The 22,376-nt window shown below is 57.9% G+C and overlaps 2 protein-coding genes across 8 annotated transcripts; both read left to right on the forward strand.

The window, feature by feature from the left end:
- The first annotated feature begins 334 nt into the window (after window positions 1–334).
- CXXC1 (CXXC finger protein 1) lies at window positions 335–6,264 on the forward strand. Its single transcript, XM_075532907.1, has 15 exons — window positions 335–804; window positions 1,819–1,937; window positions 2,056–2,156; window positions 2,456–2,691; window positions 2,780–2,968; window positions 3,286–3,312; window positions 3,390–3,632; window positions 3,736–3,843; window positions 3,931–4,115; window positions 4,366–4,573; window positions 4,644–4,754; window positions 4,880–4,929; window positions 5,079–5,175; window positions 5,631–5,783; window positions 5,875–6,264. Exons 1-15 carry the CDS (start codon window positions 802–804, stop codon window positions 6,019–6,021), a joined length of 1,977 nt encoding a protein of 658 aa, XP_075389022.1. The 5' UTR covers window positions 335–801; the 3' UTR covers window positions 6,022–6,264.
- Window positions 6,265–7,169: 905 nt separating this feature from the next.
- Window positions 7,170–22,337, forward strand: MBD1 (methyl-CpG binding domain protein 1). 7 transcript variants are annotated; one of them, XR_012780130.1, is made up of 18 exons: window positions 7,170–7,363; window positions 8,639–8,773; window positions 12,876–12,990; window positions 13,087–13,265; window positions 13,351–13,433; window positions 13,632–13,672; window positions 13,999–14,145; window positions 14,276–14,404; window positions 14,570–14,644; window positions 14,747–14,857; window positions 14,940–15,008; window positions 15,504–15,671; window positions 15,956–16,252; window positions 16,420–16,512; window positions 16,840–16,971; window positions 17,059–17,120; window positions 19,896–20,123; window positions 21,480–22,337. XR_012780130.1 is itself a non-coding variant. In XM_075533151.1 (17 exons), exons 2-17 carry the CDS (start codon window positions 8,664–8,666, stop codon window positions 21,547–21,549), a joined length of 1,881 nt encoding a protein of 626 aa, XP_075389266.1. In that variant the 5' UTR covers window positions 7,170–7,363; window positions 8,639–8,663; the 3' UTR covers window positions 21,550–22,337. The 7 variants fall into 7 exon arrangements, 6 of the variants coding, with proteins under 6 accessions (XP_075389266.1, XP_075389263.1, XP_075389265.1 ...); XM_075533151.1 differs by lacking the exon at window positions 19,896–20,123; XM_075533148.1 differs by lacking the exon at window positions 21,480–22,337 and having other exon boundaries at window positions 19,896–20,758.
- The last annotated feature ends 39 nt before the right edge of the window (window positions 22,338–22,376 follow it).

A 22,376-nucleotide genomic window follows, 5' to 3' on the forward strand; every position in this document is an offset into this window, starting at 1 on the left:
GGCCCAGGGGCGTTGGGAGGATGCGCATCTTTTGGAAGCCAACTGCTACAACGTCCTCCGGGGGTGGCCACGCTGACCCGCGCCCCCGGGGTACGGCCCTTTCCGTGGCTGTTGCGAAGGCATCTCGACATGTCACCAAAAGTGGTTCGTCGGAGCAGCGGCGGGCGGAGCGGCGCGAAGTCGGAGACGTCGTTCTTTTGGAACACCAGGCACCGAGCCTGCCGTCACTCCGTGCAGGCCGACGGACTGGAAAGCGACTGACTGGAGGAGGAATGAATGAAAGATGTGCCCTGGATAACGTTGCCAAAGCAACCGCTCGGCCGGAGCCCTTCCAGCAGCGTCGTACGGAACGCGCAAATATGGCGGCGCCCTTGCGTGAGGCGGGCGCGACCGGTGGCCCTGGGTCTCCTGACTGAACCCGGCTCCGAGGCGACAGCGTCTCCGGGGGGACCTCGCACAGCCGTGGCCGTATTACTTGTCGACGTCGGGCGGCCGGCGTGCGAACTCGACCGGGAAGGCGGCAGGCCCGGGCGCTGCCATGTGTCACCGGAACGTGTGGACTCGGCCGCCGTACGGACTCGGCAGTCAAGATGGTGGCCCCGAGGAACCCGGCGAGGTTGTAACCCGGAGCGCCGCGGGGCCGCCGTACGGCGCTTGCGCAACACGGTACGGTGCCCGACTGGCGCCATCCGAAGCGGAAGTGGCTGCAGGCGCCTTTGCAACGGCCGGGGTCGCCGAGTGGTTGGCGGAGCTTCTGGTGGCGCTGGCCTGGTCGCGAAGGGCTGGCCCGGGAGCGGAGCGATGGTGAGTGCGGGGCCCGGGGCGGGTTGCGGCGGCGGGGCCGGGCGGCGGGGCCGTCGGGCGCACGGGTGTCTGTGGAGAGCCGTCGCGGGGTCGGGGCCCGGGGTGGCGGGGTCTGTAGCGATCCCCCGCGGGGTTCTCGGGGCGGAACGACGTGCGTCTGAGGTGGGGTTCCTGAGGCGCGTCCGCCGCGGGTCGGTACCGGCAGGGAGGTTCGTGGGGTCCCTGCTGGTGGAGCGCCGGGATGGGGGAAGTTTGTGAGGAGCCGCGGGCCGGCCCGTCGACGGCGAGTCAAGTGCGGCCGGAGTGCTGCTCCGGGGCGAGCGCGGACTACTTTGGACAAGTTGTCAGGAGACACGGGTCCCCCAGAAGGTCGCCCTGCTCGCTCGGAGGGGCGGTGACAGACGGGGGGCGGGGGGTCCCTGGACCTGACGGGCCGACCCAGCGGCCGCATCTGGGCGTCGGGTCGCTGGGGGCAGAGGCGACTCGAGGGCACCGGGCCAGCACCGCGGCGTGTTAACGCGGCGTCGTGCGCTGCTCGAGGAGCGTCGGTCCGAGGGACCGCTGCCTGGGGCAGCGACCACGAGGGACGAGACCCTCCGTGACGCGGACGGACACCGTGGCCGCAGCAGTGGGCTCCAGCGGAACCGCAGTGGCGGGGTTGGCGCCGCAGGGTCTTTGGGTCGGAACCCGCTGGGTGGCACCTAACAATGACCAATAGCGGGGTGCTTGGGATGAGCCGTTATTGGGGGTGTGTCTGTGGATCAAGCCAGGGGGTGTCAATAGTAGGCGTGACGGGGGAGGAGGGCTGGCATAGAGGGAAGAGGGCTTTCCAGGGCTGCCGTGGAAATTCACGATGGGTCCGAACAGAGAGATCTGTGGAGCCACAGTACCGCCCCCCGCCCCCCGTGGGGAGGGATGCCCACCTGAGGACCCAGCATGGTGTGGACTGAGGGGGGCTGTGGTGCCCTGCGGGGCGTTCTCTGAGGAGCCCCGATGGGGGGGCGTGTCCCACAGGAAGGCGATGGTTCTGACCCAGAGCCACCAGATGCCGGGGAGGACAGCAGGTCGGAGAACGGGGAGAATGCGCCCATCTACTGCATCTGCCGCAAGCCCGACATCAACTGCTTCATGATGTGAGCCCGGGACAGGCGGGTGGGCTTGCCGCTGCTGCCCGGCTCGGTTAGGGTTAGGGTTAGCAGGTGGGCCGGGCCCTCACCCGCCCATCTCCACCACACGCCCCCTCCTCCGCAGCGGGTGTGACAACTGCAATGAGTGGTTCCATGGGGACTGCATCCGGATCACTGAGAAGATGGCCAAAGCCATCCGGGAGTGGTACTGTCGGGACTGCCGAGGTGAGGGCGGTGGGATGGACAGGGCAGGCAGCTGGGACTCTGAGGGGCCAGGAGGTGGGGGAGGGAGGCCACGGGGAATAATGTGTATGGGTCTGTAGTTAGTTGCAACTGGGTTTGTTGTGAGCACCGGTAAGGGGGTGTCTGGCAGGGGGACCAGCTCTGGCCCAGAACAGGAGGGTGTGGGAATGGGGCAGAAGAGAAGGAAGAGGAACCATGAGTTCTATGCCCATACAAACTTATCCCTCGCCCCCCCCACCCCGCCATGCCAAACTTCCCTGGCTCCACCCTCTACTCCACAGAGAAAGATCCCAAGCTGGAGATCCGTTACCGGCATAAGAAATCCCGGGAGCGGGACGGCAGTGAGCGAGACAGCAGTGAACCCCGGGACGAGGGTGGAGGGCGCAAGCGGCCTGCCCCAGATCCAGACCTGCAGCGCCGAGCAGGATCTGGGACAGGGGTCTCAGCCATCCTGGCTAGAGGTTCTGCATCACCCCACAAAGCCTCCCCTCAGCCTTTGGTGCCCACATCCAGCCAGGTGAGTGACTTTGGTAGTCAGGAGGGTGAGGTGTGCCCGTGAGCAGCCTTCCTGAGATCTGCTCTTGCTCCCACCCCCACCCCACCAGCATCACCAGCAGCAGCAGCAGCAGCAGCAGCAGATCAAGCGGTCAGCCCGAATGTGCGGTGAGTGCGAGGCCTGCCGGCGCACTGAGGACTGCGGCCACTGCGACTTCTGCCGGGACATGAAGAAGTTCGGGGGTCCAAACAAGATCCGGCAGAAGTGTCGGCTCCGCCAGTGCCAGCTTCGTGCCCGGGTGAGTATGGGCGCAGCTGGGCCAGATGGGTGGAGGCTTTGTGTCCAGGAGAAGTTGGCTAAGTTTAGGGATGGGTAATGCCCAAGCAGGTGGATTGGAGCCTGTCCTGTCCTGGTATTCGGGCTGGCAGGAGGTCCCCTTGGCCCTATACATTTGAGTGGGCAGGGCAAGGCCAGGTGTTTTCAGGTGGTCAGGCAGGTGGGGCAGGGCTGAACATATTTGGGTGGGTGGAATGGGGTCAGGGGAATCTGGGGGTTAGGGCAGGGCCAGCCCCCATCCACCTGGGGCTGACCTGGGCCTTCCTCCTGCCGGCACAGGAATCGTACAAGTACTTCCCTTCCTCGGTGAGTCCAGCCCCCCAGGGCGGGGTGGGGCATGTGGGCAGAGGGGTCAGGGCCAGTCCTGAGATTCTGCCCCGCAGCTCTCACCGGTGATGGCCTCAGAGTCCCTGCCACGGCCCCGCCGGCCACTGCCCACCCAACAGCAGACACAAGCGTCACAGAAGCTGGGGCGCCTCCGTGAGGATGAGGGGACTATGGTGTCATCAGTCAAGGAGCCGCCTGAAGCTATGGCCACGCCGGAGCCCCTCTCAGACGAGGACCTTCCAATGGACCCCGACCTGTACCAGGACTTCTGTGCAGCAGCCTTTGATGATCACGGCCTGGTGAGCCTGCTGGCAGGGTGGGCGTGACGGGGCAGAGAGAGGGGAGGTGGGTGGATGGAAGGAGAGTGTGGCGGACTGCTGAGCAGTGCCTGTCCGCTGGCAGCCCTGGATGAGTGACACGGAGGAGTCAGCGTTCCTGGACCCGGCCCTGCGGAAGAGGGCCGTAAAAGTGAAGCATGTCAAGCGCCGGGAGAAGAAGTCAGAGAAGAAGGTGATGGGTGAGGGGTGGGCTGGAGTCAGGGGAGACAGGGGTCAGGGACTTGGGGGGCCTCCCCCTGACACGCCTGCCGCACCACAGAAGGAGGAGCGATACAAGAGGCATCGGCAAAAGCAGAAGCACAAAGACAAATGGAAACACCCTGAGCGGCCTGATGCCAAGGACCCGGCGACGCTGCCGCAGTGCCTGGGGCCTGGCTGTGTGCGCCCTGCCCAGCCTGGCTCCAAGTACTGCTCAGATGACTGTGGCATGAAGCTGGCGGCCAAGTGAGTCATTTCAGGGGCTCAGGGGGTACAGGGAGGGGGCCCGGCCAGAGTCATCTGTTTGCCTTGCAGTCAGTGACCTACCCACCCTTAGTGTGCCCAAACGCCCGCCTGCCCATTCATCCACCACCCAGTCTCCTGTTCATTGTCCTGGCCAGTGCTCGTCGGTTGTGCCATTGAAGCACCCAGCACTCTCATTTTGTTACTTGCCACTTTCCTTGCCCACACTCCCTGGCTGCCTGGCTCTCTGCAGCCGCATCTACGAGATCCTCCCCCAGCGGATCCAGCAGTGGCAGCAGAGCCCCTGCATCGCTGAGGAGCATGGTAAGAAGCTCCTGGAGCGCATCCGCAGGGAGCAGCACAGCGCCCGCACCCGCCTGCAGGAGATGGAACGCAGGTTCCATGAGCTGGAAGCCATCATCCTACGGGCCAAGCAGCAGGCTGTGCGCGAGGATGAGGAGGTGAGCACGGCTGGACAGGTGGGCTGGGCCCGGCTTCCACCAGGCCTCATCGTCCCTTTCACCTGAACAGAGCAACGAGGGCGACAGTGATGACACTGACCTGCAGATCTTCTGTGTCTCCTGTGGGCACCCCATTAACCCGCGAGTGGCCTTGCGCCACATGGAACGCTGCTATGCCAAGGTTGGGGTGTCAGTCTGAGGGGTGGGTGTCCTGGGAACCTGGGGGGCCCGAGGGGACAGATTTGTCACCTGGTGAGAGGGCACACAGACACAACCAGGCCTTTCCTTTTGTGCTTGTCCCTCCAGTATGAGAGCCAGACGTCCTTTGGGTCCATGTACCCCACACGCATTGAGGGGTGAGTGTGGGTAACACATGGGGTCAGAGGAGGAGGGTGAAGTGGCGTCAGTGGTGGAATGTGAGTGGAGGTGGGGGGTATGTGCAGATTGGGTGGAACTGCCTCCCGAACCCCACTCCCTCCGTGTTCTCTTTCCTCCAACCTCCCAGGGCTACTCGGCTCTTCTGTGATGTCTACAATCCTCAGAGCAAGACGTACTGTAAACGGCTACAAGTGCTCTGTCCAGAACACTCACGGGACCCCAAAGTAAGGTTTCCTCTCAGTTGCCCTTGTCCTTCCCTCTTCCCTGCCTCGCTGGCCCCATTTGTTCTTTCCTTCCCATTTCCTGCCTGAACACCCTCCATTCATGCACATGTCTCCATTTTCCTGTCTCGGTGCTCCCTGCCCCTAACCTTTACCTCTTCCCCTTCTCAGACCACCCTCCCCTCCATTTTCCCTTCTCCAGTCCCACTCACCTTCTCCCTGCTCGACTTCACAGTCCCTCCCGCTGCCCCACTGAACCAGTTCTGGTCTTGCCCTCTGGTGATGGTCTTCCAGCCCTTCCTGTCTCCACCTGCATTTCTCCTTGTCCCTTTCCCCTCCATTTTCCTCCACTGCCTGCTGGCCTCCCTTCATCACTTCCCTCTCTGGACCTCCTTCACTACTCCCCTTCCCACCGTTCATGCAGCCTCGCCACCCTCCACCCCCTGGCCTTCCTGCAGGTGCCAGCCGATGAGGTATGTGGGTGCCCGCTGGTCCGAGATGTGTTTGAGCTCACCGGTGACTTCTGCCGCCTGCCCAAGCGGCAGTGCAATCGCCATTACTGCTGGGAGAAGCTGCGTCGTGCTGAAGTGGACCTGGAGCGAGTGCGCGTGGTGGGTCTCGACTTGGGGCGTGGCTATGGCAGTGGGCAGGCTGGGCTCCAGCGCTCCCACTCACGACCCCATCCATCTATTTCCTGGACAGTGGTACAAGCTGGATGAGCTGTTTGAGCAGGAGCGTAATGTCCGCACAGCCATGACAAACCGAGCAGGGCTGCTGGCCTTGATGCTGCACCAGACGATTCAGCACGACCCACTCACTACCGACCTGCGTTCCAGTGCTGACCGCTGAGCCACACCTGCCCAGGCCCCTCACACCTGCATTCCTCCTCCACTCAGCCGTTGGAGGGTTCCTCACGTTTCCTGTGCCCTGTGGCCAGCTATCATTGGGCCACCATTGGAGGGTCTCAGAATTTCCTTGTCCCTGTCTATCCCCTGGTCTCTCTGTCCTCTGCGCCTGGGTGGGACTGTAGAGTAAGGGGTTACCTCCTCCCTCCTTGGGTTTTGTTAATAAAATTTGGAGAAAAACAGACAATTTTGGATGACTGCCCCACTTGTCTTTCTGGCAACACCTGTGCTGTGAGCCACCTGGGAAGATGCACTTGGGAGGATGTAGTTGGCCTCCAGGCAGTGGGTTTCTGGTTTCACATCTGTGCTGTGAACATGTGACTCCACATGGCACCCAGCCTCTCGGTTGAGGACGGGGCATATAGTTGGCATGTGCTCCGTGTGGGAGTAAGAGTCTCCAGACCACAGGTATCTTGTAAGGGACACAGGCCTCCTTTTCGTTCTTGCAGCAGGTGCATGAAGCACGTTCCATCGGGGCTCCGAACCCCAGCCCTGCCCCAGGAGTTGTCGGGAATACTCAGCCCCACCACCACGGGGTGGATGCTTCCCTGCACAGTGACCCTGCTCTTCCCGCTATTACCTGCTGCCCCACACCACCCCTTTCCCAGCTGCCTTGGCTTCTGCTACTGAAGCCTGGAAGTGGAGTACAGGACACAAAGGCTCTGGGGCAGGTGGCCAGAGGGACACCAGCTTAGGCCCTGACACTGCCCTCCGCCCCATGTCTGCGGGAGCCGGACGAAGGGAGCTGAGAGCGGAGGCTCTAACAGGTCTGGCAAAGCCTCCTGAAAAGGAAGGTACGCAAGCGCATCCAGTGTTTGCTTATGCCCGCCCCCACGCCTTGGCCCTGGATTGCGCAGGCGTAACCCCACTTGCCCACGCCCCCCCTTAGTTTGAGCTCAGACTGCGCAGGTGCCCAGTAATTCCCTTAGGCTGAGCGCGCAGCGCTTCCTCGTCGGGGCGCAGGCGCAACTTGTTCTCGACCTGCGCGCGCAATGGTGGAGCCTAGACACGCAGGCGCGGGAGTTTTCCCACTAAGGGCACCCCGGCCGGAGCATTAATGCGCAGGCGCCCCGGCAGGGGCGGTGCCCAAGAGGGCAGGCAGCGGATTTCCGGTTCCGGAAGTAACGAACGGCTGCGGCGGCGGCGGCGGCGGCGGCGACAGCTCCCGCTTCGGAGGGGAGACTGCGGAGGAGGAAGAGTAGGACAAGGCAAAGGGGGCAGGCGGGCCACAAGTCATGGGTCCGCGTTTTTAGAGCGGCGGAAGCTATCGGCCCGTCGCGGAACAGGTGAGACTGCCCTGGGAATGGAAGTGGGGCGCGTCCAGGCGGGGACTGGAGAGGAACTGGGACTCCAGAGCTGACGGGGGAGAACGAAGGGCCCTCAGCTCAGACCGAAGATGAAGGAATGGCGGCGTCGGGATGCTCAGAGGCAGGACTAGGGCCGTTCAGGACGAGGACGGTGAGGGACGGACGGGGCTTGGAACCCTGGCAGGCAGGAGTGTCGTGATCTTAGCCGAGGAGCGAGAAGAATGGGGCGTTCAGAATGCTGAAGCGGAGAATGAGGGACCTTGAGGCCAACGACGGAGAGAAATGGGGGTGTTGACATGTTTGGAAAGGAAGAGTGGGTTGCTTGTCTGGAGGACGAGGAGGAACGGGGCGGGGGGGTCAGGCGCTGACGCACATGACATTTCTAGGTGAGGACAGAATGCTGAAGAGAGTAGTCAGTCTCTCAGGCTGAGAAGGGGAGGAATGGAAGATGGGTAGGTGGGAGAAGAGTCGAGTGATTTATTTTTGCAATGGAGATTGGGGGGAAACTGGGTCAGACACTGAGAGGGAAAATAGTGGGGTGGAGGGCCTCTTGGGCCGCAGAAGGGGAGGAATGGGGGCCGTGGATGTTCAGGGTGAGGATATGGAGGAATTAGGGGCACTGGGGAAGTAAAAGCTGTCACACAGGTTGCAGAATGTGAGGACAACAGGCAGAGGGAACAGCGGGAGACTTGAAACAACAAAGAACAAAAATTGAGGGCTCAGAAGTGGGCAAAGAGGAAGAGATGGTCAGAACAGTGAGGGGACTTGGTGCCAGCAGGAGGGGAGCGGGGCTTCAGTGGGCTGTGCACGGCCTGCTGGTTTGGAGGATTGGACTGCTGGAGGACTCCAACTGACAAAGGGAAGGAATGGGATCCTTAGGGCAACGCCAAGGAGTGTTTCCTGGGTCAGGAATTCGGAGGTGTGAGAAGCAGTGAGGGGAAAGATGGAAAAGTTGGTTGCCAGTGGAGAAAAACACTGGCCTCTCATGTTGAGACTAGGAAGCCATGCTTACAGGAATGGCCGTCTTTGGTCAACGATGACGAGAGGAGTAAGGGAAGCTAACAGGTCAGGAATGAGAATCGACAGGGAGCTCCTGGATTCAAGACGGACAGGGTGGGAGCGGGGTCAGGCTCATGGCAGGGTTGCCTGCGGCAGGTCCTGAGTGGTTTTCAAGAACATTGGGGCTGTGTGTGGCCCAGGGCATAACACCTCCTTCTAGTGCCTCAGTCACTCCAATTCCCCATTGTCTCACAGGCCACTGTCGGTGCCCGTGGCCCCCATGGCTGAGGAATGGCTGGACTGCCCAGCCCTGGGCCCTGGCTGGAAGCGGCGAGAGGTCTTTCGCAAGTCAGGGGCTACCTGTGGACGCTCAGACACTTACTACCAGAGGTACTGTGGGTGGGTTGTGGGCAGAGGCTGAGACGGAACGGAGCCTGGTGAGCAGTGGGGTGGGCTTAAAATCAGGCATGTAAAAAGGTGTGTATTTATTGTGTGTGTATTTTAGGATGTATGAGCGATATGGAAAATAAAGTATATGTAGTCTTTTTGAATCTTTTTGTCTCTAAGTTATGAGTTTTATAGAGGAATGTGGTAAGATTACAAATATGGTGTGCAGTATTTATTAATACTTCTATTTCTATATAAGGTTTTCTTTTACTTGCTTTTATGTTTATTTATAGCTAAGCCCTCATTTATATTTAGTTGCTCGTTTAGTCACATACTTAAGTATTCTTGAGGTACAATGATTAAGCCCTTCCTCTGCCACCAAAAGGTTAGTGGTTCAAACCTAGCGGTTGCTCTCTGGGAGAAAAAGAGGTGACAGTTTTCTCATGTGAGGATTATGGCCTAGGAAACCCTGTGAGGCAGTTCTCTGTCTTACAAGGTCATGGCACATAAGCCCACACAGATGGGTAAATACTTCACTATGAGCAAAACGTTGATAGTTTTAGTCACCAGAAAAAGTGGGCCTGGCGTCCTGCTTCTCCCACAAGCCCCAGCCTCGAAACCTGTGCAGAGGCTAGCATTGCTCTGCACACGTGGCGCTGCTATGAGTTGAACTGGACTCGATGGCAACGAACAGTAACACAGCTTCCAAAGATAGTAGACTGAAATGTGACTGTCAAGGACCACGGACATGTTGAGCCAACTGCCACGCTCACCAAAAAAATGATGTGACTTGACACAGGCACTGGCTAGATTAATGCATAGAGCACATAGAGAACAGACAGGGAATGATTGATCTCACAGGTGGGCACTGGTTTCCCTAAGGCCAGCGACTCTTACTCCACAGCTCCAGGGTTGGTGCTTTGCAAGCACCACTCTTCCAGGCTGCAAACAAGGGACTTCCTTCCCTGCCCAGCTCTCGCTGGCTGCCGCAGCGTTGACTGACACATGGTGATGCCAGCCACGTGCAACCGAATAGAATGTGGCCTCTTTGGGCCCGGTCTTCCTGGTGACTAGTCTACCACTGTGTACTGTGAGTGCCTCTGACCCAGGAGGCCTAGCTGTTAGCTCGCCATCTGTTGTGATTGGCAAATGGAATCTCCTTGACTAATGACTTTTTCACAGGGAGCCCTGATGCCGTAGTGGGTTTCCATAGTGGACTGCTACCCACAGGTCAGCAGTTTGAAACCACCAGCTGGGCCGCGAAAGGAAGGTGAAGCTTTCTTCTCCTGTAAAGACCCACGGGCTGATTCTGCTCTGCCCTCTAGGTTTCTGCAAATCAGAATGGACTCGATGACATTGGAGTTTGAGTAGAATGGAAATACTTGGAAGTAAATCACCTGACCACCTTGTGTGGCACGGCTGGTATTTGAAAACACGAGTGGCTGATGCTAGAACACACAAAGGACCACAGTGTAACAAACTGACAGATGGGTGGTCTGGGCGTGGACTGAAGTAGCCTGATGGTTGGCCCGGTGCCATCTGATGCACATAAGTACTGTCTTGAATGAGCGGTTTCCGTGATAAGGAAGGGGAAGGAGAAGGTGGGCTAGAGGAAGGCCTGGTATCTAACCTTATCAGAGAGATTCCAGACCCAGTCCTCTGCTTAGAGGCTCTCATCTTCCCAGGGATAGACTGCTCTCCCAAAGAGGAGGCATTGAGATTTCGCCCTTAGGGATAAGACAACAGGTGGGCGAAGAGCAGTTTTGTGAATGCTCTTAGAAGATGGGAGTCCTGCGTCTGACATAGATAATCTCCTTTTTGCAACAATAGCAGTTCCAGAATCATGTCATTTCTGTGCTGGTTCTCCTCATGCTGGCTCCCACAGAGTAGGCTAAATGGCCCCTGCATGTGCAGCGGGTGTGCTACAGAAGAAGCCTCAGTGTAGGGCGACCCATCTTCCATCGTACGCAGCATCTGTGCCTTCCCTGTCTGGAAGGAGAGCCTGCACACAATCCAAAGGCTCACAGACATGATATTGTCCATTACAAGTACTGCACTGTTCCCATATCAATGTGTTATTTAAGTCTGTGTTCCTGTTTATTTACATGTCACACCTTTTCGTATCGTGTCTTGTACCAATGGGGTCTGTTCTGACTTCTGAAGCCCGTGCTGACATAAGGCAGATTCCTTTCTTTCCCCTCATGTCATTGCCTTTTATTATCACTATTTTTGTAAATCCATCTTAATCCGTCTTTGGGGTTGGAAGCATTACATCCGAATTGACAGGAGGATTTCAGTGTGTACATCAGAGTACACAGAAGTCTCTCCTGACACTGCCGGAGAGTTGGTTGATCTTGACATTTTCCCAGTTGCAGTCATAACCACTTGTGGAAGGGTCTGGGCCATGCGAATTACCCTGGGGCATGGGGATGGCCTTTCTAGTCAGAAAGTTATTAAGAGTTCTCTGCACAGTCCTTTCTTCTTATCCAGTGATACCTAGGTTGTTGAACGGCTCCCAGCTCTTAACTCTACTCCTGGAACAGCAACGTTAAAAAAAAAAAATCTACGTGGTGTTCCTAACGTTGTTTGATAGTTTAACCGAAAAGCCAACTTGAAAACACCTGTGCGGGCCGAGGGTGAAAACACCTGTGGAGGCTGAGCTTGAGGCACGCGTCTCGCTTTGCAGTGGACACAGGGGATGCTTCAGTCTCAGCGTCGCTCTCGCTCAGGCGACAGATAGATGCTTGTGTTCATGTACTGAAACATTGGTCGTACTTGATTTGCATCAAATATCAAGTGTGGCCCAAAGAAAGTGATACCACCAGTACAGCTATGAGAAAAACTGAACCGCAGCAGAGTTAAAGAAGGCACCGCGAAATGTTATTCAAGCCACTGCTTGCCTGCTGATCTGGTGATTGAACGCTACATGGCTAAGTTGACATTAATGTATTAGGGGGGGGGGCGGCTATTAAAGCAGCTAATGTACCAAAAGGTGTGAAATTGTTAACCACAACACAAAACCCAAACCACCTAAGAAGTTGAAAAGTTGTTATACTATCTGTAAGAACTTCTAATAAAATGATTTTAAAAAGAGAAGTTACTGTTAGTTGGGATAAAGCAGAAACAGCTCCATGGAGAGCGTGTATCTGAGTCAGTGGTCTGTGCCGGAAGGCCAAAAGCCTCCACAGTGACTGAAAGTCCTGGAAAAATGAATTTGTAAGTGTAATTGTTGAGGCTCAGAACCAATTTGCTTTTCCATTTCTTATGGGGGAAAATGTGTTCAGTTCTAGAATTTTTTGGTATTTTGAACCCAAATTTGGAACAAACTTGAGTTCAACAACCAAGGTATCACTGTCTCACACTAACCGCTTCCTGCTTCCATAATCTGCTTATTCACATAAGTAAAGCAGTCAGTGTTTGAGTCTGTTTGACTATTTAAAAAAACCCCAATTCTTTTACTGTAATTTAAAAAAACTTTTCTCCTTCATCTTCCATATCACATTCTTCACCATTTCCTCCTCCAAAATCTCTGAAATCCTGATCTGTCAGTTCCTCTCTCTGGTGATTTAGAAGCCGTTCCACACTGAAGTTGACTTCTGAATTCAGTATTCCTCCCCGTGGATGGTTTTCCCCCCACTGTTTCCTTTATCATACCATCCCAGGCAAGTGCTTGGAATGTGTTTGTGTGACTCGGCATGTCTTTCCCACAGTGCCTTCGCTTCCTCCCAGGGAGCACCCCCGTTCCAGAGACACTGAGCATCTGCACATGGACGTATAGGGCAGGTGATAACGTGGCACACAGCACTGTGATAAGGATGTCAGAGAACGGGTGGTCACCCGTGCAGCCAGTGGGAGCTTGACTGCACTACGGGGGGGCTGCTCGCCCGTGTATTCACGTCCAGAACCTGCTTATTCCTCTGTAGATACTGGTACTTGTGTTCACATTCCATGTTCCGACTACTCGGGATTATTGAGAGCTGGGCCCCAGGATGCCTCCTGTATCCAGCCAGCTCTGCAGGCCTGTGCTCCAACCCTTGTGGAACGTTGTCTGGGTGGAGTGGTGGTGGGTCACTTTGGGTGGTAACCCTCTCTGGTCCAACCCCAGCCCCACAGGAGACCGGATCCGGAGCAAAGTTGAGCTGACTCGTTACCTGGGCCCCGCATGTGATCTCACCCTCTTCGACTTCAAGCGAGGGGTCCTATGCTATCTGAACCCCAAGGTACTGCCATGATGCGAAGTGTGTAGGCAGGAGGGGCTGTGCCGGCTACCTCCCCTCCCACTCGCTAACCTACAATCTGTCTTCCCTCCTTTCCAGGCCCAGGCTCTGGCTGCTCCTGGCAGAAAGCGGAAGAAGCCTGTGAGGCCAGTCAAAGCTCAGCCGTGTCCCTTGGTGCCCGATAGGGCTGAGGCTACCAAGGAGACCCCTCGGGAAGAGACCAAGACCAAGACGCACACTGACACTGATGCAGCCCCAGCGTCACTCCCTGCACCTGGGTGAGTGTCAGCCTGGGGCGAGCCAAGGGGGAGGGGAGTGGACTGGGACCCATTCCAGGCCCCAGGCCCACTTTTCTTGTTCCAGGTGCTGCGAGAACTGTGGCATCCGCTTCTCAGTAGATGTTACCAGGAGGCAGCGGCTCAAAACACTGTGCAAGGACTGTCGAGGTGAGCAGTGCCCAGGAGGACAGGAGCTGCTGCAGGCCAGTGTCAGGCAACGGGGGCTGCACTTCTGTCCTTGGAGGTTGAGGGGCTAGTCTGAAGTACAGCCCGAGGCAGGGTGTGGGGGTTTTGATGCCACGGCGGTGGGTGAGGTCAGGTGTTTGATGTTCCCTGTCTACTCTCTGCCCTTCCTCCTCCCTGCAGCTCGGAGAATCGCCTTCAACCGAGAGCAGAGAATGTTTAAAGTAAGCACAACCCCTCCTCACTGGCATGTGGTGGGGGGAGCAAAATGGGATGATGGGTCCACAGAGGGGGTCCCTTTATTAGGGAACAAGCTCTGGGCCAGCAGAGCAGGTGGCGGTGTGTCAGCAGATGAAGTGGTGGCATCCAGTTAGGAATGAGTAAATGGAGCGAGGAGGCTAATTGGTGGGGGGACGGGGCGTGGAGGGGTGGTTGGCGCTGCAGGCACGCTGGTGGAGGCTAAAGTGGGGTCAGCAGATGTCCTGTATGAGCAGGGCTCCTTGGCACTCTGCCTGGATCCATGATCTCATCCCTACCCCTGTGCTGGCAGCGTGTGGGCTGTGGGGAGTGCACGGCCTGCCAGGTGACCGAGGACTGCGGGACCTGCTCCACCTGCCTCCTCCAGTTGCCCCACGAAGTGGCCTCTGGGCTGTTCTGCAAATGTGAGCAGAGACGCTGCCTCCGGATTGTGGAAAAGGTGAGTTGGGCACAGGCTGGTAGGGTGGACCTAAGGCTGGCCGGTGCCCATCTCAGCCCTGGTCCTTCGACCCCCGCCTGGGCCCCTGCCCTCGTGCTCCTGGCCCTCACGCCTGCGGCCCAACCCACAGAGCCGAGGGTGTGGAGTGTGCCGGGGCTGTCAGACCCGAGAAGACTGTGGCCGCTGCCAAGTCTGCCTCCGCCCACCCCGCCCAGGGCTCCGGCGCCAGTGGCGGTGTGTCCAGCGGCGCTGCCTGCGGGTGAGTGAGCCAGCGGGGCGGGCCAGGTGGGAGCTTAGTCCACAGGTAAAGCTGGTGCTGGTGCTGGTACTGCTGCCTCCCTCTCTGGTCTTGCCCACCTCATGTCTCCTTTCTCTCCCACCCCATGCTCACCTCCCGGCCCTACCTACCGCCCCTTTCTGCCAGCACCTTGCTCACCGCCTCCGGCGCCACCATCAGCGAGGTCAGCGACGGGCTCCCTTGGCTGTGGCTCCCCCTACTGTGAGTGTCCACCCTTGTTCCACCCTCTGCCACTGTGCCCCGTGCATACTTTGTGTAATCCCCACCACCAAGCCCAAATCACTCTCTCTGGTTCTCTTTCAGGGCAAGCTTGCTCGTCGCAAAGGAGGCCGTGATCCCAAGATAGCAGCAGCCCGGCGGCGCCCCCAAACCCAGCCATTGCCACCGCCACCCCTCCTGCAGGCCATAGAGCTGGTGAGCCTCTGAGGGGCAGGGGAAAGACCTGACAGGAACCTTACTCAGTACAACCCTGACCCCACCCCATTTGCCTCTGCAGCACCCCAGAGCCCTGGCCCCCTCGTCACCTGCTGAGTTCATCTATTACTGTGTAGACGAGGACGAGCTAGTGAGTGGCCCTGCCCCACCCAGACCCGCTAAGCCTAGGCTCGTCCAGGGGACTCGTTAACCCCAAAGAAACTCAACCAGGGGGCACCAAGGCATAGTGCAAGGGCCTGTGTGGAGTGAGCTGAGTGGGGCACTGACCTGGGACAGCAGGCAGGGAGAGTGCCAAGGACTGATGTGCCAGTGCAGACTGGGCGACTGCGGGAGCAGCCGACACTGGGATGGGGCTCTTGGCTGAGCAGGCACAGTGGTGGGAGCCCAGAGGGGCAGCAGAGTCGCAGGGGCGTTCAGGGAGACTGGCGGAGCAGATGCAGTTCTGGTGGTGGCTAGCCTGGCCCGGCTAGAACCCTGCTGGAGTGCTGCTGTGACTGGGCTGCGGGCGCAGGCTGGATTGATTGCTCTTCCAGAGGTTTCGTGGGAGACCCTGGGAGCAGGCCTATCACCAGGTACTGAGTGTGTTCTCTGCGAGGCCTACTGACGGCTCCACTTCCCCCTCCAGCAGCCTTACACGAACCGGCGGCAGAACCGCAAGTGTGGGTCCTGTACAGCCTGCTTGAGGCGGACAGATTGTGGCCGCTGCGACTTCTGCTGTGACAAACCCAAATTCGGAGGCAGCAACCAGAAGCGCCAGAAGTGCCGTTGGCGCCAGTGCCTGCAGTTTGCCATGGTGGGTGGAACCAGCGGGGGCTGCTGGGCAGGAGGAGGGCTGGATCTTCTGTGCCTGGGGGTTGGGTAGCCTGCTGCTGCGGGGAGGGGGCTGGGCAGGTAAAGTGTGGCTGCAGGCCCACAGATCAAGTGCTGGGGCATGTGGGCGCTAGGTGACGCTGGCAGAGACTAGCAGACTTGTAGGTAAGCTGAGGCTGCACTGAAATTAATGGGGTTCACTTGAGACCTTGTGCTGGGCAGCATAGGTGTGACCAGGTTGCCACAGTACCCTATCTTTGCATGCAGAAGCGACTGCTGCCCAGTGTCTGCGCAGGCCCCGAGGAAGGAGCCGAGCTGCTCCCACCCTGCCGTCGTCGCAGAAAGCCAGTCTCTGCCCGCCGGCCCCGGCTAGGGCCCACTCTGAAGTCCCCCTTGACCATGGCCATGTCCTGCCCAGGCCAGGCCCAGGCACCAGTGAAGCAGGAGGCAGGCGGTAGCTTTGTGCTGCCCCCACCTGGCACAGACCTTGTGTTCCTGCGGGAGGGCGCAGGCAGCCCTGTGCCAGTGCCTGGCCCTGCCTCTTCCACGGAAGCCCCCTTGCAGGTGAGCACTTCCATCACCTTACCCTGCCTTTCAGGACCCCATGCTGCCTTTTGTCATGTAGCTGGGGCCAAGGCAACTGCACAGCCTTCCCCCCCGCCCCCCACAGTGCCTGGGGGTGAGGGGACGGGTCCTGGGCTCTGCCTAAGTTGATTGTGGTCTCGCCACAGGTGAAGCAGGAAAAGGTAGATGCCCAAGACGACTGGACTTCGGGCCCCGCTGTTCTGATTTCACCTGTCCTTCGGCCTGGCTGTCCCAGCAAGGTGGGGGGTCAGTGTGGGTGGTGGGTGAACGTACTAATGGGAGCTGGGTGGAGTGGGGATTGAGTGGAGCCCCGCTGCAGAACTCTCCCACCTGTCTGACAGACGCCCCCCCCCCCCTTCCCAGACAACTAGCCTTGCCCGCTTTGCTGCCTGCTGAGAGCAATGGAGATCTTTGAGGAATGGTAATGAGGGCGGTGTATAGGCAGAGAGCTGGCCTGTCTGCTGCACGGTGATGGCGGCGGGATCAGTGGGCATGTGGACGGTTGGCTGACGGCGACTATGAGCCAGCCCTGCCCATCTGACTCCATCCGTTTCCCACTTTCCTAGACAGGAGACCCAATCCTGCAGCGGGTCAAGCAGGAGCCACGTGACCCGGAAGAAGACAGGGAAGAGAGCCGGAATGACTCTGCCTCCGACTCGGCCATAGAGGAGGAGGCAGGAGGGGCTGGCACGCCCGTGGTCAGTGCTGGGGAGCCCCCACCTTGCCCTAGTCCTGCCCGAGCCCCACACCAGCCTCACTGACCCATGCTGCTAATTCTTCCCCAGATCACGGAGATTTTCAGCCTGGGTGGAAGCCGCTTCCGGGATACAGCGGTCTGGTTGCCAAGGTGTGCTCCGCACAGTGAGGGGTGGGGTGGGGTGGGTGCCCGCCAGACATGGGCCCTGGCTCAGATATAGCAGGGTACAGTGGGCGGTAGGGGCCCCTCAGGCTGGTCATGAACATTGAGGGGGCTCTCCAGAATCCTAGAACCTTCTCCTGGGGCCCAGCCTAAGAGACTCCAGGTGGGAGGGGTGGGAGGACTTGGTGCCCTGCTATGAGATCGGAAAGAAAAAGGAAGGTTCGGCAAGCTCGAGCCCCAGCCATAAGAACACGCCCAGGGCTCGGGCCTCTCACATTTTTACTGGAGTCAGTGTCTTTGGGTGAGATGCCCCTTGGTGGTGGTGGGAGTGGGTGGGGGAGCTGTCACAGGAAAAGTACAAGGCCAAGAGGTGGGATGGGCAGAAGCACTAGGTCCCAAGCTGGACAGGCAGCCTGGGACCTGCCAGCTGGGCCTGTCGGGGGTGGTGCCTCCTACAGGCTGCTCACAGGCCCTGCCCTACACCTTCGACTCAAATCAGCATGGACGGTCGGCTTGTGCAGGTGGCTTCCTTTGAGAGCCCATAAACTAGTTTGTACAGCCCTCCTCTCCCCGCCTCCCCGTGGACCCAGCAGTGACGGTGGTCAACCCTGTTAGGTGCAACCTTTATAGGACATAAGATTCCCACTCACAGGGAGCTTGTCATCTAGTGTGGGACAGACACACTGCCTATGCATGATATGTACTGCACATACCAGTGGAGGTGGTGGTGGTGTATCCTACATTGGCTGCAGAACAGAAAGCAGAGCGAGCAAGGAGCCCTAGCAGAAGGACGGGGTTTGTGTGGCTCCATTTTGCGTATAGTAACCCTCATTCAGTTTGCAGACCCACCCCCGTCTCCAGGCCCAGCAGTTTAAAAGTCTGAAGCTAGAAAGCAGTAGACTAGAGGCCTCTGCGGACTAGGGCTGAGAGGTACCTTTTCTGACTGCCTTTATGAGCCAAGAAACATCTGGTGAGGTGCTAGGCCAGAGGGTGGCTTCCAGAGTTTATGGGGGAGTCAGTGGGAATGGGGGAGCCCTGCCAGTAAACTAGAGGGGCAGGGCTCGGCCTTGTGGACGAAGGAAGTGGTGGTGGTGGGTAGGTGGGACAGAAGGTGTTCGCTTCCTCTAGAGCCGAGTCTGCTCACAAGGTATGTACCTAGGGGTTGGGGAAGGTGACAGAGTCCAAGCCTCCACAAAACTGTTCAGACCCGGTAGCCAGTTGGAGGATTTGATAAGACTTCTGGAGCCAACTGGGTCATGTCACACAATTGTTTCCTTAGGGAGCTGGCAGCTGAAAATGTCAGCCAGGAAAGAATGACTTTGGTGGACTCCGCCTTTGGGTCTGTTCCACCTCTGGTCCCAATTTGGTTCATCTGCAAAAGAGTCTTCTAGGAGGTCTTTGATTTTGCCCAGTTTTACAGATGACAGCTGACAGAGAATCACGTGTTCAGTGTCTAACAGCTAATGATGGTAGAGCCTCTACTCACACCCAAGCTGTTGATACCTGGTTGTCAGCAACTCTGCTCCATTGTGATCCCATCCCCAGTACAGTATTGGTCTCATAGTAGGACAGCAACGGAAGTCCTCAGTGACCTTGAAAGCACCGGGAAAGTCACAGGGAGGCCCAAACAGATTTGGTCCAAAGCTGTTCACCCACCTCAAGGAAAAGCAAAAACTCAGGGAAAGCAAAAACTCAGCACCCCCAGTGAGGACAAACTTTCATTCTCTAGTCTTGTCTAGGGTGAGGTATAGCGCCCCTCGATCATTCCAGTGTGCCCGGCACTGTCACCCACTGTGTGTGATGAGCCCTTGCACTGCCTTCCGCTCCTCTCAGGGTTTGGGTGGGATGGCAAGACTGTGGTCACCTTGTCGGAGCAGCTGTGTGACCAGAGGTGGGGGCCTTCCTCATCTGGTGGTGGTAGACAGCAGTCCTCTGACCCTGAAGGGCAACCATCCTTACTGGCTGCTGCCTGGTTTGCTGTCCCCTCTTCCCCCCTCCTGACTCTCAGTAGTCTTCAGAGCCAAGACTTGCATCCTGTGGACCCTGTGTCCCAATCACTTGCCCACTGTTCCCCTAAGACCTTCAAGTTTGGTTTCTGTTCACAGCTTACATGTTTACTGGAAGGCTGGCTTTTCTGCTTTGAGTCCTTGCCCTACGGCCTGTCTTGGCACTGCCTTGTCTCACTTAATTGCTTCATTCCTAAAAAGCCAAGGCCTGCCCTTGTTACTCAGCCAACTTTATGGTGCTGGTGCCCAGAGGAATGCTGTGTATGATTCTGCGTCCAGGCTGTGCCCTGACTCATGCAGTGGGGACCAGCATTTCCTAGGTTGCATTCACACGGCCCAGTTCTTGCCACCCTCTGCTCCTGCCCCTGCCCAACTAACCTAGTTCAGCCCAGCTCTAGACTGCTTAATCTGATACTGCTTTGCTCACCTAAGGATCTGACCCCAGCACTGGCATTCAGGTAACCTTGACATCTCTGTTCTAAATTACAATCTCTTGATGGGTCCTGACCTAAGAGCTACAAGTCTGGTCACCATGTGTCATTCACGGTGCAACCGAAAAGGCAGAACCCATGTATTCTAAGGGACTTCATATAGGGTTGACCACAGGCAACGTATTGACCATAGGCAGTTATGGAAACGGGTAGAAAGGCTGTGGTCTCCGAGTCTAGTGCTGCAGCTCGAAGCCTGCCGGGCAGGGAGTTGGGAAGGGAAGATGGATATAAAGTGTGGGCAAGCAAGAACATACTGGAGTTCCCAGGCAGGAGATGGAGGCCCCGGGCTGGAGCTGGAGCCCCCGAGGATGGCCTGGAGCCCGTGGCGGCCTTCCACCACCCCCAGCTTCGATGATCCGACTGTCCTGCAGAAGCACCTGGTGCCCTTCATCACAGACCTAGCCGTGCAACTGGCCCTGGAAGTGGAGCAGCGGAAGCAAGACCCAGGACTGATGGAGCAGCTGCAGGCCTGGCTGCTGCTCCGAGGCACCAAGGTGAGCCAGCGGATGCATGACCACCTGTGTGAACGGCAGCCATGCCTAGTGCCTGCAGCCCTCTGGGGCTAAAAACAGTACACCGCTGTGGCGCTCCCACCCACCTGCCACTGTCTTGTGGCCAGTCCTGGCTGGAAGCATGTAGGGAAAGGAGTTCTGGTGACTTGTGCCCAAGCCACCCACCTGCCATGCATCCGCACCCCAGGGTCACACTGCTCACCTGCGGACCACTGGATCAAACTCCGTTGCTGCAAATTCGAACGTGAAGACCACAGGCTTCATGGTGGGGCCAGCGAGTACTGATTTTCTGCCAAGCCCACCCACCCCGAAAAACCTGCTGGTTGGTCTCTGCCCCTGTCACGCCGTTGATGGAATATTGAGGACCTGGCCCGAGGTAGACTGCACTCAATACTGGGAGAAGAGAGCCGCCTTACCCAGGCCCCTTCATTAAAGGCATCGGGATGTAACTCCAACGAATGGATTTTCAACTTTCTCATGGAATTGAGTGGTGAAGATTTTGAATTCAGGAAATTCAGAAGGATGATGTGAACCTTGCTGGGGAACAACAGGGATTGGGAATCGTTTAAACCGTTTCTGTCTCTAGCTGTTCTATTTTTAAATCATTTAAAACCGCGTTTTGTTGTCCCCGTCCTGATTTATATACTTAGTGCTTTCTCTGAGCGGGTGTTGGTGACCGCCTCTGAGAGCCGGGGTCTGGCGGCGAGGCCCAAGCCCCATTCTCTGCTGACCCTCGGACTTGGGGAAGGACCTCGGGGCAGTCGCTCCTCCCGCCTCCCGGATTGGCTGCGGCTGCGGCTGCGAGGGCGCCTCCTCCCTGGGCCCTTGTGCCTTCCGGGGCGCCCGCCAGGGGGCGCCCGCGGGACCTGCCGGGAGTCCGGCCGGGCTCAGGCCCCTGGCCTCCGCTGCCCTGCCCTGCCCTGCCCTGCGCTGCCCTGCCCGGGGTGTGGCCTGAGCGCCTGCCTGTGACGTTTGTCCTGGGCCGCCCAAGGGAAGGCGGCCACTTGGAAGAGCAAGAAACAGGTTGAACCGAAGTTCAGCTCCCAGCCACGCCCAGGGCGACACAGGGACGTCCGGGTGCTGCCTCCAAAACCGACACCACCTTCCGGGATGCGAGCACTCGACCCCAAGTTCACTCGGCTCCCTAGCCAAGCACTAGGTGGAAGGCATTAGTCCTGGCTCTGCTTTGCCCCAGGGGGGGTGGCTCCGCCCCACACCAGCCACCCCGGGCGCCCCAGGGACGCCAAAATCCTGGAGCTGCCCCCCCCCCGCGCCCCCTCAGGACTGCGTCGGGGACCAGGGCGACAGTCTAACGGCTTTCTCTCTTGTTTGTTTCAGGCTACGTAAATTCTTAGCAGTAAATGAGAAGGAGTATTTTACCGAACTGCAATTGAAAGAAGAAGCATAGGAGAGGGGGGAAAATAACACAAAATGAGAGAATTATTAAGAGAGATTATTAGAAGAGAAGACATTATCTTATGGCTCAAACGCTGAACCAGCCATTCAGGAAATGGAATTTAAATCCCGAAAGGAACCACTTAAAAAAAATCGGAAGTGGACGGAGTACCGATTACCAAGGAAAGCCCCTTCACAGTAAATGGCAGCCTTAAGTGGGTCTTCACACCGGGTCTTTATTTCACGTCAGTGGTTGATGTAATGCTGTTGGTTTGGTTTCGGTTATTTTTCCTTGTTTTCTGTGCCCTGGTGCCCTCTGCCCGCCCCTCCTTTAGAATGGGAGTACCAAAGTTAGGTGTTAACTGCCACCTTGCTCTTGACTGGAAATACAGGTGTACTGAGGGCCCTACCTGCGTCCCCCGATCCGTGTTGGCGACCCCCTGCCTAGGATCCTAGTCCTCAGGGCCCGTTTGCCTGGACTTTGTTGTGCCCTGCTCCTGGTCCACGGTGGCCCTCAGCTTTCAGACCCTGGGTCTTGTCTGTGCCCCGTGGTCGGATGACTGCCCCATCTGCCCTTTTGCTATGCCCTCTCATCCCGAGGCTGAGCTCTGCATCCTGCCCAGCGCTGTAGAAAGAATTCCTACCAATTAAACTTATTGTTGCTGGGCTGGGCTGGGCTGCAAAGCACTTAAGCACTCAGCCTTGTCTTAGCTGTACACTGAAGACCTGCTGTTCCTTGTCCCCGAAGCGCTTGTGAGGCTCCAAGATTTTATGTATGAAAATACCTGGTAAATGGTAAAGAACTACACAAACAAGGTTGTCCTGTGCAGATTATTGCCG

This window comes from Tenrec ecaudatus, chromosome 15 (genome assembly GCF_050624435.1).
Source record: "Tenrec ecaudatus isolate mTenEca1 chromosome 15, mTenEca1.hap1, whole genome shotgun sequence".
Classification (NCBI taxonomy): domain Eukaryota; kingdom Metazoa; phylum Chordata; class Mammalia; order Afrosoricida; family Tenrecidae; genus Tenrec; species Tenrec ecaudatus.